At 42.1% G+C, this 14755-nt stretch overlaps 1 protein-coding gene across 1 annotated transcript in view; it reads left to right on the forward strand.

Annotated features, from left to right (window-relative positions):
* Positions 1–14755, forward strand: part of SHC1 (SHC adaptor protein 1) — a 974352-nt gene that overhangs the window by 820006 nt on the left and 139591 nt on the right. The window contains exon 4 of the mRNA XM_044079286.1: positions 13874–14110. Coding sequence (XP_043935221.1) covers positions 13874–14110 — 237 coding nt within the window. The remainder of the gene's footprint in view (positions 1–13873; positions 14111–14755) is intronic.

Below are 14755 nucleotides of genomic sequence, written 5' to 3' on the forward strand. Positions count from 1 at the left end.
AACTATGGTGTTACTGTTATGATCCAAAAAATTTAAACCTAACATAGCAGCCAAAAAATACTCCTTTAAACATTAAAGATCAATACCACATCAGATCTCAATAGTGTATATGCCTCAGAATTAGTGTATATGCCTCAGAATAAAGATAAAAAGTTTCTTATCTCTTGGAATATGAAAAATTACCACATCCCACTACTTGCTCAGTGAAAAATCTATGCATATACTCTAATCTCCTTAACTGTAAGACACTCAAAACACAAAATGAGGCTCAATTTTCAAAAACTGCAGTACACAAACTTATAACAATTTAACCATTACATTCCTTTCACAAAAACTATGAAGTGTACTCTTTATTAAGCCAAACACATTTCCTAATCACAGTATAATATGCGCACCAGGAAGAATCCACTGTAATATTCAAATCTTTCATTTTAACAGATAAAGAAGACACATGAATTTACTATGCATATTGGTGGTAACGACTGCCTAAAATGCAGACCTGTATGTTTATCTGTGTTAAATTTCATACCTTTTAATTGTACCCACTCAACCAAAGTATCAAAATGTTTTTAATTTAAGTGTGATGCACTATTTTGGTAACGGTTCCAACATTTACATTGTCGGCAAATTTACTGAGCCATACTCTATCAGGTGTAGGACAGTCATTCATTAAAAGCCCAAATAATAATGGTCCCAAAACTGATATCTGTTGGAAGTCCCCTACAAACTGTCTTAAAACAGTATTATACAACTCCCCCCCATTAATATTCAAAAATGTGCACGCTGACTGGTCACCATGCACATTGTAAATCAGAGTTATAGTAATGGAAAAAGGTCCGGTCGCTCGGACTTTTTCCATTACTATAACTCTTTTTTTCTCACTGTTTCGCTATGTTAAACTCGTTTAACATAGCGAGACCGCTTTAAAAAAAGCAACGGAGATTCTCCGTTGCTTTTTTAAAGCTGTCTGCCTATATTAAACGAGTTTAACATAGCGAGACAGTTTGTAAAAAGCAACGGAGATCTTGCTCTCTTCATTGCTTTTTTCAAAACTGTCTCGCTATGCTAAATGGGTTTAACATACCGAGACAGCTTTAAAAAAAGCAACGGAGATTCTCCGTTGCTTTTTTAAAGCTGTCTCGCTATGTTAAACCCATTTAACATGGCGAAAACAGTTTGTAAAAAGCAACAGAGATCTTGCTTTCTCTTTTGCTTTTGCCCACAGTTCTGATGTACTGTGTAGGCATACGCATGCGCAGTACATCAGAACTGCCGCAGAATACCAGGCAGCTGCGGAAGGGCAGCAAGGAGGCATTATACAATGCCATTATTTAAGAAAAGTAATTCTTTTTTTTTCTTAAATAATGTCATTGTATAATAGCAATAACCCACTTCTGGGTGTGGGTAATGCTGGATTTACCCACGGCTGGCTTTGTTTAGCCACTCGGGCTTCGCCCTCGTCACCAAACCACACCAACCGTGGGTAAATCCAGCATTACCCACACCCAGGCGTGTGGTATTGCTATAATATTTATTTCTTATTTTAATACAGTATTTCCAACCCTATAACCAGTTTGCTACCCATCTCACCACATAATCATTCATATTCACCTTGCCAAGAATGTCTATGAAAACTTCATATGGAATTGAAATAGGTACCTTAGCCAGATCCAAATAAGCCACAACCACTGCTAGACCATCTACAATATTTATAACAAAAATAAAAAAATAAAAATTATCAAATTGGGTAAACTTGATCTGCCAGAAATGTACCCATTCTTTTATACATCAGTGCTAAGATTAAACAAGTACTTGAAAGGCAGACTCATTGCCTCCATAAAGAATTTCCCCAGAATGCAAGTAAAACTAGTAGGTAGATAATCATTAACTGTATGAAAAAGACTATTTCTGGGAATTGAAACAGTAGCCTCTTTCCATTTTAGGAGCATAACCTTCATTCGAGGATCTCTGAAGTTAAGTATTCAATACTGGGATACAAGTTGTCAACTATTCTGTCTTGCTAACAGATCTGTGCAAACTGATGCAACCATAAACCCTACAGTCTATAAAACCTAACTGAAACATTAATCCAGCTTAATAAACAAAATATTATCATTATCAATGCACAGATTGTGCTCAGTGAATAAAAGACTGTGTGATATGAAAACCATTAGCTCTCCAATAAATATTAGAAGTAAAGATGAAATAAAGTACAGCCATTGCTGTGGCACAGAGGGATACAGCCCAGGTTTGATTAGTTGCTTCAGGCACCTAAGGTACTGACAGTAAGGGATGATGGTTGTCATTCGTGGGGGGGGGGGTCCCCTACAAGGAGGTATGGCTCATTGATGGAAGTAGTGCCTAGCTGACGCAAATTGGGGGAGGGGGTCAAGGAGCATAAATGAAAAAAAATCCCCTAGTGGAAGCAGTCAATGTTATGCTCCTCAGGACATCCTTGGGTTTCTTCCCAGCCCTGGAATGGAGATAAGTCTGAGGATTGTAAGACTGATGAACCCGGGTGCTGAGGTAAGTCTAAATGAAGCAAAGGGGAGCAGAAACAGATGAAGAGGTTTGCCATACTCAAGCACTCTTTCAAGACTGAGGTGCAAAAACAGAAAACAGCTTTATGACAGAAACTTCTCATTGAAAAAAGTACAGTTATGCAAGAACTTACCTTAACAGTAAATGGCCTACTGATTACTTTTGGAGTATTTCAAACAAAGTATTCATCCCTGACATCTGGTCGAGGTACCAAAGTGTAAACCTTCCCAGATGCACATGTCCGACATATGACCTCAGCTTGCAAGTGTACAGGTACAAGCAAACATATCAGAGTAAATCCTCAGGCCATGTCCAAGCCAGCTGCATGGAGACATCTGAGAAAGTAGTAGTCAGCTAGTAGGGGAGTGGCAGGAGAAAATAGGGCCCCCTCTGTCCTAGGGTCAGTCAGACAGGGCAGCACAGAAAAGAAAGAAAGGGAAATGGAAAGAGGAGGTTGGGAAAGTATACTGTAAACTGTGATCAGTAGGACATCTACTGTTAAGATAAATTCTTACACAATGGTGGTAGTATGTCCTGACTAAAATCACTGCGACAGTATTCCAAACAGATGGGTGATTCACAAAGCTTAAGAGAACAAAATGAAAGATGGCTGAGAATAGTGAGAACTACCCAAGAGTACAGAAAGGAATGATCTGACAAAGGCTGCCCTGGACATGGAAAATGCATCAGTTCTGTAATGTTTAGTGAAAGTGTGCACAGAAGACCAGATGGCATCTTCCAGGATGGGTCTGGAATCTACCCCTTTCCAGAAAGCCCCAAAAGAGGTTGCTGCTCTAAAAGAGTGAAACTTTGGGAAAGAGAACAAGGATTTGCCATGGTTTGAGTATCAAAAGGAAATTGACTTAGAAACCCAGTTTGCAGTAATTTGACTGGATACTGGCTGGTCCAGCTTAGAATCCATGAAAGTGACAAAGAGTTGGTGTAACATATAGATGAATAGTTTTGACCAGAGAGAATCTCATTTGTCTAAATTCATCTTGGGATTAAACAAGGCTTTCACCTCCCTTCTCTAGCTGGTAAAGAAAAGAGGCAGATTGATGGCCTCGTTGAAGGACATCTCATTTATCACTCCTGACATAAAACAGGAGTTGACCCTCAGGAACACTGTCCTTATGGAAAATAAAAGGGGGAATCGGCAGTGAGTGGCTGTAGATGTTCATCGTGTTTCACTGTTGCAGTCATTACACTTGGGTTATCCTGCTGGCAGGCTACCCGCAGTCGGCCAGAGTTCCAAAGTCTAGGTCCGGCGTCGGTTGCTGTCACCTCTTCCCTGATGTCAGAGCACCAGGGGTATAAAAGATGCAACTGACGCCATTTTCTTCAATCTTTCTTGCCGCGTGGTGCCCAAAGCAAAAGCAGTTCGCAAGTGCCGGTCAGCCAACTCCTGATATTTTCGAAATCGAGTTTCAGAACCAAAGTCTTCAATAAAGCTAAGTACCCCATTGGGAAAACTTTTTCTTGCCCCAGACCGATGTCAGTAAAAGTTAGTAATTGTATTTCTTGTGGGAAGCAAATACCTCATAAGGACTTTCACTCTTACTGTATTCCTTGCCTAGGCCCTGACCACGACGTTACTAGTTGTCTGTTTTGTGCTAGATTCAACAAACGCACTATTAAGCGTCAGTTTGATTTTGCTTTACATTACTTTGGCCGAAGGTTTAACTACATAATGCCGTCGGAACAACCGACGACCGGACTTCATAAAAAACGTAGAGACAAAGAAAAGGACAGGCATCCGAGGTCCAAAACCGATGACGAAGCCTCTTCTAGGCCAGTTGCCGGTTCTCAGTGAGGCGCTTTCGCAGCCCCTGACACCCGCTACCTCAGAGCCACAGGTTGTATCCGATACCCACGTGAAAACACCTACGCCTGTGGAAACTCAAGGTATTGGGCCTGCGGAAACCATTCTCTCAGATGGGTCAGGAGCCGCTGAGCAGGCATCGGCTTCTGAGGGTGCTTTCAGACCTTCTCAGCTTACTATAAAGTCCACTGCAGCAGCCAAGGCAAAGTCAAAAACACCATTAAAGACAAGGAAACAAGTACAGCATTCTCCTGAACAGTCAACCATGCCAAAGAAACAGATGCTTAAAATGGCCGAAGACCTAATTACTTTGATCAGGGGTTCCCATCCCCCTCCTGATAAAAGGCCTAGGCAAGACACGGACTATAATTCCTCTGACCAGGTTTCTATTTCCTCTGATTCCTCTACAGATCAGGGATATTCTCTCCCTCCCTTTGAGGACTCTGATGCAGAAGAATCTATACCTTCAGCCTCTCCGCCTGAGGATTATTTTTTTGGGGAAACCCTGTACACTATGAGGGAGCATTTCATTGGGAGAGCCAGGATTACTCAGAATCCAAGAAAAGGCTCAGAGACTTTCTTTTACTGCCTCAGCACAGGCCCCTGGCTGTTCCCCCTGTGCTTGATATTGTTGATGATGTTTTCTCTGAATCCAGTCTGTCTCCTGATTCTTTACCCCCTGCACCAGTCAAGCCAGACAGGTACTACAGGGTCCCTGACTCTCATAAATTTCTGTATAAAAACCCTGCTGCGGACCCAGAAACAATTTCTCAGGGTCCCAAAGGGGTTAAGGCTTCCACTGCTAAAAACCCTGTCCCCTCTGATAGGGATTCCAGAGTTCTGGATAGATGGGAGAACAAAGTTTACACTTCTGCTACTTTAGCTGTAAGGGCTTTAAATTGCTAATTTCACATGCTTAAATATCAGCAGTACCTCATGTTTTTGTTAAAACAGAAAATGCTTACGAACTCAAAGTCCTGACAGTAAGGAAATGCAGGATTTATTGCATGCAGCTGAACAAGTGGGAAAGCACACTGCAATGTGGTTTTGATTCATTAGAGGCTTCTTGTAGAGCCGCAGTTACATGCTCTGTCATTTGAAGGCATGCTTGGTTGAAAGAACAAAGTTTACCTGAACATGTTAAAGTAAAATTATTGGATGCTCCACTACAGCATGATACTTTGTTTGGTGTTAAGGCAGAAGAGGTGTTAAAGAAAATGGAGGATAAAGCTAAATCAATGCAGACAGTAAAGGAATTCTTACAGGTTCAACCACGTAGGTTTAGCAGAAACTGGCCCTCAAAAAAATTGGTCCTTTCCAGTGTCAGACAGGCCACAAAGAGGCAGATACAGACGCCCAAGAGGCAGATCTCAGCCCCAAGGCTCCTACAGACCTAAACAATAGGGTGCTTCAGCCCTCAAAGGAGGAGAAGACAAGTCACAACCTTATAGGAAACCGTCCCAATGACTTCCCTGTACTGATGCCAAGCACTTACCTTTTGGGAGCACCCCTAGGGGGAAAGCTAGCACTTTTCTCACAAAACTGGCACTTGATCACCCGGGACAAATGGGTACTGAATATCGTTTCTCAGGGTTACAGGTTCCACTTTCACACCCTTCCAAAATCAAAAGGTATGCCGGACCTGCCACAAAACTAATGGGCAGAGGCACAAAAACAAATTGCTGCTCTCATGGACATGGGAGCTATTCAAAGAGTACCACAGCAAGAACAAGGACTAGGATTTTACTCAAGACTTTTCCTAGTACCCAGAAAGAACAAAGCCTGGAGACCAATACTGGACTTGTCAGTCCTAAATACTTTCCTGGATGTTCCAAAATTCAAAATGTTAACACTGCAGCAACTTCTACCCATGCTGGGCAAGAAGGCTTGGCTAGTTACTTTGGACCTCAAGGAAGCATACCTGCATGTCCCAATCAGACAATCTTGCAGAAGATACCGCAGATTCATAACTGGCTCAATGCATTACCAATTCTCTGCACTGCCCTTTGGCTTATCTACTGCGCCCAAGGTCTTCACAAAATGCCTGGCACCAGTAATTGCATTTTGCAGACAGAGGAATTCAAATATATCCCTACTTGGACAACTGCCTTATTCAAGCAGAGAGCAAGGACATTCTTCCAAACCATCTGGCGTTTGTAAAAAGTTTACTAATTTGCCTAGGGTACACAGTAAACGAAAATAAATCAAAACTAGTGCCCTCTCAAGAGATATTATTCCTGGGTGCAAGCTTAAATACAACTACCCAGATGGCTTATCTCACGGTAGACAAGCAAAGACAACTGACTCATTACTTTCAGATGATGGCAGCAAAGACCCAGCTCCCTGCAAGAAAAATTCTGCAGGCCCTGGGCTTCATGGCGTCCTGCATTCTACTAATTCCATATGTAAGACTGCATATGAGGAAACTACAATGGTATCTAAAAAGCGTTTGGACTCAACATTGCCACAGCCTGGAAACAATAATAACTTTAATTCCCTGCCTACAACAGGAGTTTCGATGGTGGTCCCAACCCTGTCAGCACAACAAGGGACGGCCTTTCACCTTACCCACAGCCAGGCAGACAATAACAACGGATGCATCGGATTATGCCTGGGGGACACATATGGCAGGAAAATGTATTCAGGGCACGTGGCTCAAGGAACAAATGCATCTTCACATCAATCAAAAAGAGATGCTAGCTGAACAGAATGCCCTGACAGCTTTCAAGGACCTACTACATCCAGGACAACGATTAATAAAGATGGACAATACCACAGTTATGTGGTACATAAACAAGCAATGGGGCACACATTCCTACCCCCTCTGCAGGCAAGCCATGACTTTGTGGAACACAGCACTGACCTATCAAGTACATCTGCAGGCACAATTCCTGCCAGGAACGAAAAATACACTGGCAGACAAACTAAGCAAAAATCTCATGGATCCTCACGAATGGAAACTAAATCCACAAGTGTTCAGCATGATAACTAGGAAATGGGGACGCCCAGACATAGATCTTTTTGCCTCCCCTCACAACTGCCAACTACAGAGATTCTGCACAAGAACTTATCACTCACAAGCATGGAAAGTGGATGCTCTGTCATTCAGCTGGAAAGCCCTGACAGTTTATGCTTTCCCTCCACTGCCGCTTCTTCCCAAGGTGCTCCTAAAAGTCAGACAAGAGAGGCTAAATATGATCCTGATTGCCCCAGACTGGCCACGCCAGCACTGGTACCCAATCCTAAAGAGCTTGTCTCAGGGCCCAGCCTGGCCTTTACCTCAAATTCCTCATCTTCTGACTCAACAAAACAATCAGATTCTGCACAGTCAACTCAGAACCTTAAATCTGGCAGCATGGCAGATAATTTAGCCACTCAGACCGCACCTCTCTCTAAAGCTGTTATGGATGTCATTTTAGAAGCCGAGAGACCCAGCACTAGGAAATCTTATGCAGAAAAATGGAAGTGATTCTGTGCTTGGAACCAGGCACAAGGGCTTGAACCACTTGTTCAAATATACCTCAGATTTTACAATACCTAACTGAGATGCTGGACAAAGGCCTATCCTCATCTATTAAGATCCATGCCTCTGCCATTTCAGCTCATTACAATATGGAACCTCCTATTTTTTCACATCCACTACTAAGGCAGTACCTCATAGGGGCAAAAAACATAAGACCCCCAAGAAGAGCACCAATACCTGCTTGGGATCTCAATTTTGTTTTAGAAAAGCTCACACTGCCTCCTTTTGAACCAGCCAGCACAGCTGATATAAAATACTAATCATGGAAAACTGCTCTGCTCCTAGCAATAACTTCAAGAAGAGTCTCAGAGTTACAGGCATTAATGGCAGTGGAACCTTTCATAATTTTTCACCGGGACAGGGTCTTCCTTAGGACAAACCCAACATTCATGCCAAAGCTGGTATCCAATGTGGCTCTTAACCAAACCATTCATTTACCAACTTTCTATCCAAATCCCCAGAATAAAGGGGAGAGACTTCTGCACGCTTTGGACATGCACAGACCACTATGATTCTACCTGGACAAAACAAAAGTTTTCAGAAAAACTGAGCAACTGTTTGTAGCCTATGCTGCAGGATCACAAGGAAAGCCCATCTCAAAGCAGACAATTTCAAAATGGATAGGACACTGCATTCACTTCTGTTATGCACAACATGGCAAATCAGTGCCTAAGGACATTAGGCCACATTCTACCAGAGCAGCAGCCACTTCAGCAGCCTTTCTCAGAGGAGTACCAACCAAAGACATTTTAGAAGCTGCAACCTGGAGTTCAGTGCACACTTTCACCAAGCACTACCAACTTACCTCTCTACTCTAAATCCAGAGCAGGCTTTGCCACTGCAGTTCTGCAGGGCCTGGTAGCCTCTCCTTATCCTGTTTAGGCCCAGCCACCCAACCTCAGCTTTGGGATTCAACCCAAGTGTAATGACTGCAATAGTGAAACACGATGAACATAGTACAGTTGTATACCTACCATAAATGTATTTGTTCGAGTGTATTCACTGTTGCAGTCCAGGTTACCCACTCACCATTCCCTTCTCATTGCTGGGACTTTTCTGTACTTCTCAACTCTATACAACCTATGCGGTGTATTTGCTTGTAGATGAAGGAAATGTTTATATTAGTACATGCATGCTTTTTGGCATATTTTTATTTTTTCAGCCTTCATATCTGGGGGCACCTGATATCTGGGGCAAGAAAAACTGAAGAAAATGGCGTTGGTTGCATCTTTTATACCCCTGGCGCTCTGACATCAGGGAAGAGGCCGGACCTAGACTTTGGAACTCTGGTCGACTGTGGGTAGCCTGCCAGCAGGATAACCCAAGTGTAATGACTACAACAGTGAATACACGCGAACATCTACATTTATGGTAGGTACACAACTGTACTTTCTGAGACTCTCCTAAACAGAAGTGAGAGGCAGCACAAAATGGTTTTCCAGGTGCAGAATTTGAGAGTAGAATCAGCAGCTGGCTCAAAAGGAGGCACAGTGAGGTTTTCAGCAAAAATTTCAGATCCCAAGAGAGGTGGCACCGGGTTCCTCACAGGGTTTAAGTGTAGAACCCCTTTTAAAAATTATTTGACATCAAGCCTGAACATAACAGGCAGACTGAGGAGAAGACAGGCTGTAAGGGCCGAAAAGAGGTCTTTAATAGAAGAAGAAGCCAGACTGCTTTTCATGAACTTGCATGGATAGGATAAGACACAAGGAACCTCTGATTTTATAGGATGTTGATTGTTTGGTTGATAGCCAAATGGAAGACTTTTTTCAATATGAGATGTAGGAATTTTGTGTGTGTGCGTGTCCTCAGAAAATTGGTGCCTGGAAGGGATCAGAATCCTACTGTCCATAGGCTTAGATTGAGGACGGTAGGTTGGGGTAAAGCAAGGATCTCTTCTGTTGTGTGATTAGGTCCCCTTTGTGGGGTAGCTTGTATTGATTGCCCTTCAACAAGTGATATAGGAGGAGGAACTGATGCTGCCTTGGCCAAAAAGGAGTCAACAGTAGAATTTTGTTTTTCTTTTTTAATCTGTAGTAGAACTTTTGGTAGCAGAGGAAGTGGAGGAAAGGCACAAAGAAACATCCTTCCCACTGGAACAATGATGATTGTTGCTTTCCAAGAAGGCAAATAAATCTTGTCTGTGGTGATCTCCACCTTTGGACTATGCCTAGAAAGACCTATTTGTTGAACATACATTCATTGGGATCTTCAATGAACCTGCTGCGAGAATCTGACAGGATGTTGCCCTGGAATGGGACGAGTCTGCCAGGAAGTTTTGGGACAGAATGTATAGTGCTTGAAAGGGGATCCCTGTCTTGGTGGACAGGTCCCAAGTAATCTCAACCAACCTGCATAAATGATGTGATCTGATTCATCCTTGCTTATGTACCACATGAGTGATGTGCCGTCTGTGAATACTCTTTAGAGGTCCTGGTTTCCAGAGGTGGGCAAAGACTGGTAGGGCCTGGATGAGAGCAGTCATCACTTTCAGATTGATGTCCATGTCCCCCAAACCTCATCTGAGGAGTCTGGATGCAAATCTTGAATTGGAGTCTGTACCGTGAAATGACTGTCCTGGGTTGAGGTTCACTTGTGCCACATACCATAGGATCCCCTTCTTGAGAAAAGCCATGAGAGAGGTCTGTGTGAGTGAGTAGATCACAACATTTTTCAGGTGCCACTGAATCTTCCTCATATGCAATCTGGCTAAAGGAAGCATTGGTTATGTTGTAGCAATGAATCCACATGCTCTGACAGTCTGTCTGGCTGAACAAACTTGGAGAGAGTTTAAGGACTAGAGCCTTATGATATGCAAGAAAAGTGCTGATTGGATGATTCGGATATGTCAGTTTTGGAGAAGCTGTCCCTAGCCAAAGTTCCTTAGAGAACATAGAGAACTTCCCCTTTTGGACCGGGCTGTTCCTGGTAGATATTCCTCCCCACATCAACAAGTTTTCTGACTCAACAGACTCTGCACCTAGACCTTGACAATTTTTCTTAAGAGAAGGAATTTTCCAGATTCCTTTCCTGTTTTAACTATGGGTGTGTCTATTTTTGGAGTTTACATTTAGCTTCCCCAAGGCCCAACTATCACTGATTCTGTCAATTCTGTTCACTTGCAGCCAGTTACACACTAGATTTGATAGCAAAACTGTCCCTGTAAAGTATAGTACTTTGCAAAGTTCAGTCTTCTATATGCATAGACAACCTCAACCTTTGCAGTCTGAGTTCTGGGGCTCATGTCTGCAGCTATTTAAACAGTCCCATTTGCAAAATTAAATGTAAGGATTCTTCACTGGACTCTCTGAGTGCAGTGGGACCAAAACCTTTAACCTATAATGCACAATGCACAATATCAAACTGTCTTAGACATACAATAAAGGTTCTGTTATCGTAGACAAGACTGTAGAATCTTTCAATTGGTACACCTTTGTTTACCCATCCCAACTGCCATGGTGACCACTGATGCATCTGTTCAGGGGTAGGGGGTACTTATTGAAGCAGGACAACCCAGGGCACATGGGCTCAAAAATAGGTCAGAATTTATTTCAGTAGTCTGGAGATAAGAGCAGTTCTGCTAATGTTGCAGGCATTTCAGGATCAACTCTGTCGGGGTGTAATTGTCATGCACTGGTAAATGAACAAATGAGGAATGAGGTCTTATCCCTGCTGCAGAGAAGCCATGAGGGTTGGTATAGGAATGGACCATAAAATCACACCACCTTCTTGTAGCAACACACGTACTGGGGGCACCCACAGTAATAGCGGATAAGTTGAGAAGAGACATAATGTTTCCCTGCAAATTGTCCCTCAAGAAGAAAGTAGCTGCATACTTTTTCAGAGGTGGAGAAGGCCTTGCTGAGATAGTTTTGCTTCACATCAAATGCAGAAATAATTTCAATATCATCACTGTGAAGGGACAGGCCCCAAGAGAATCATTCACCTGCAGTTGATCACAGGACTCCTGTATGCCTTTACACCCCTTCCTCTCACAACCAGATTCATCCAGAAAGCCAAAGAGTGCCAAACCAAGGTCATTCTCATAGTCCGGTCTCACTCCACCAGATATGGTTTTCCTTGCAGTGACGTCATTTGAAGAGCAGATCCCCTTTTCCTACTGCAGCATCCTAGTCTGCTGCATCATCCGCTCTGATTGCCGCATCTGGACATTCATTCATTTCATCTGACAGCATGGTTACTCCACTTCCACTGATAGCCACAGATCCATCTTTTCCCAAAGAGTTGATTAATGTGATCTCATACTCTGGAAAAAACTGTCTACTCAAAAAGATAGAGGGGCTGGTGGAAACAATTTACCTTGTGGGCTACAGGTAGGAGCATTGATCCTACTTCTGCTTTACCTTTAGCAGCTATTAAATTTTATTCTGGTGTTTGTCATCTTCCCTTGCATCTCACAAGATGTATGAGGCCCTTTTGAAGGAAATAATTTAAATTAGGTTTACCACTCCCCTTGTGGGATTTAAATTTTGTACTAGAGAAACTATTGAAGCCACCCTTTGAATCAGCTGATTCAGTTGATTTAAAATTCTTTACATGGAAAACTGCCTTTCTGGTAGCTGTTAACCCTGCAAAAAAGAGTATCAAAGAATCATGCATCATCATCTCAGTGTTTGATATTCTGTCCAGACAGGATCACACTAAGAACTAACACCAGATTTATGCCTAAGGTGACTTCTCAGACCAACCTGAACCAGTTTATTAATCTGCCAGTCTTCTTCCCTGTGTTCACAAATAAGGGGGAATTCTATTTGCATTAATTGGATGTATGTACACAACTTTGGTTTATTTACGTTGTACAAAGGAGTTTAGACATGACAAAAAGTTTTCTTTCCTTTTCTTCAACTAAGAAAGGCCAAAAGATGTATATGCTTATAATAGCAAGATGACTGTATGATTGCATTTCCAATTGCTGTCCTTCTGAAGGAAAAAACGTAATTACCAGACCAGTTGGACAGTCTGTCAGAGTTCAGGCCTCTTCAGCAGTTTTTCTTAGAAATGTGCCCTTGAAAGGTATTGCAACAGCTGCTATATGGTCAACCTTACATTTGCTAAGTGCTATTGTTTGAGCACACTTTATGGGATAGAGTTTCCTTTGGAGCCATAATTATCAAATGCTTGCTTTGGGTAGGCCTCCCAAGGTTAGCTAGGGACTTTTTATAGTTCCTGGACAGCATCAGATCAAATATTTAAGCTGTGTAATTAACAATTGATTTGTCTGATCTCTGTCTGGAGGCTGGAACAATCCAGCCCACCTTTCTCCCTCTTTAAAACAAACAAAGAAAAACTAACAATGAAAAAGAGGGTTGTTCTTAGGGACCTGTAAGACTCCTCAGCCCTGGTTCCCTAAGAGCTTTTTCACATTATGCTTGTGTATTATAGATGACTTACAGTGGCTAGATTTTCTTACTCTATCTGAAGTATCTTCTCAGAGCATGGGATTATTGGATAAGGAAGGTGTTTGAGCCTTGAAAGAGATTCATTGCCAAAAAACATGCATCAAAGGTTCCTGTCCTTGTGTGCCAGTGTCCAGGCAGAGGCTAGACAAATCTGTCATTCTGGTAAATACATAGCGTACCACTTCTGTGTGGAGTCTGCATGTCTGCCCCATGGTTGAGTGGACTCCGAAAGACATGCGTGAATAGGAGTGCCTTTGCTGAAGGTTGGGCGTCGGACTGGTAACTGGGCACCATAAAAATCAACTGCCAATCATTCTACTGTGGCGACCCCTAACCGGGAAAAGCCGAAAAGACAAACAACAACATAGCATACCACTTTTGTGTTTTTCTTATCAAAGCACCTATATTGAAGACATGAAAGTATTTCCTTCTTTTTACTGCATGATGTTCCTACAAAACTCGAGCATATCCTTTTTTTTCTCGTTGAATCATTAACATGTTCAGCTGGATGTGTGCATCTAATTTAATGTTTTTCATGGAAATGGTATGTCATAAAAATGTTTTTAGCCCGTTTCATACTCTATTGTAATGGTGGCCACCTCTTGTTTCAGAATGGCTGGGTTTGATGGCTCAGCTTGGGATGAGGAAGAAGAGCAGCAACCTGACCATCAGTATTACAATGACTTCCCTGGTAAGGAACCACCTCTTGGTGGACTAGTTGATATGCGGATACGAGAAGGAGGCGGGGCTGCACAGACCAAGATTTCACCATCACAACTCCCAAACCATCTTGGAGCAACACTGGTAAGGTACCATGGCAGCTTCCTGCTACGACTAAGAAATGAAAATGTGCTGGTGTTAATGGATCCTTTTTTTTTTTTAATGTGATGCTTCTCTCATCCACTAGATATATGTATCCTCTACCGTGTATTGCTTCACATTTCTTTCTGCAGTGGACCAAAATCTGATCTGTATGCAATTTGTGGAATAGGTGCTTTCAAGAGTGGATTTAATCTCTTTTACTCATATATATGTATATATCCAGTGTGCTGTTTATCAGCAGTATACCTAAAGGGCAGATGTAATTCTAGATTTTTCCACTTGACATTAGTTGTTAACCCATGTTCTGTTTTTAAGTCAAGAATATTTTACTCGTATCTTAAGAACAAACAAACAAATGGTGTTATGGTAAAATCTTAAGAACAACGATAGCCATACCACAACAAGGAGCACAGACAAAGGTACTTTTGAATGTGGTTGTTGAAAGTAATGTCACAAAATTTTCAGCAGTGGTGTTCTTGCTTTAGACAACATCAGCTGTACCAAATATTGTAATTGCGGGTCTGTAGAGGTGATTTATTTTATTAAGTCCACAACCTACATATCATTTTACCTAGGAAAAAACAAAAAGTCTTTATAAGAAGATGCATGCATGAGCGTGTCTATATT

This window comes from Protopterus annectens, chromosome 8.part0, assembly GCF_019279795.1.
Source record: "Protopterus annectens isolate FY-2018-M chromosome 8.part0, PAN1.0, whole genome shotgun sequence".
NCBI classification, from domain to species: Eukaryota; Metazoa; Chordata; order Ceratodontiformes; family Protopteridae; genus Protopterus; species Protopterus annectens.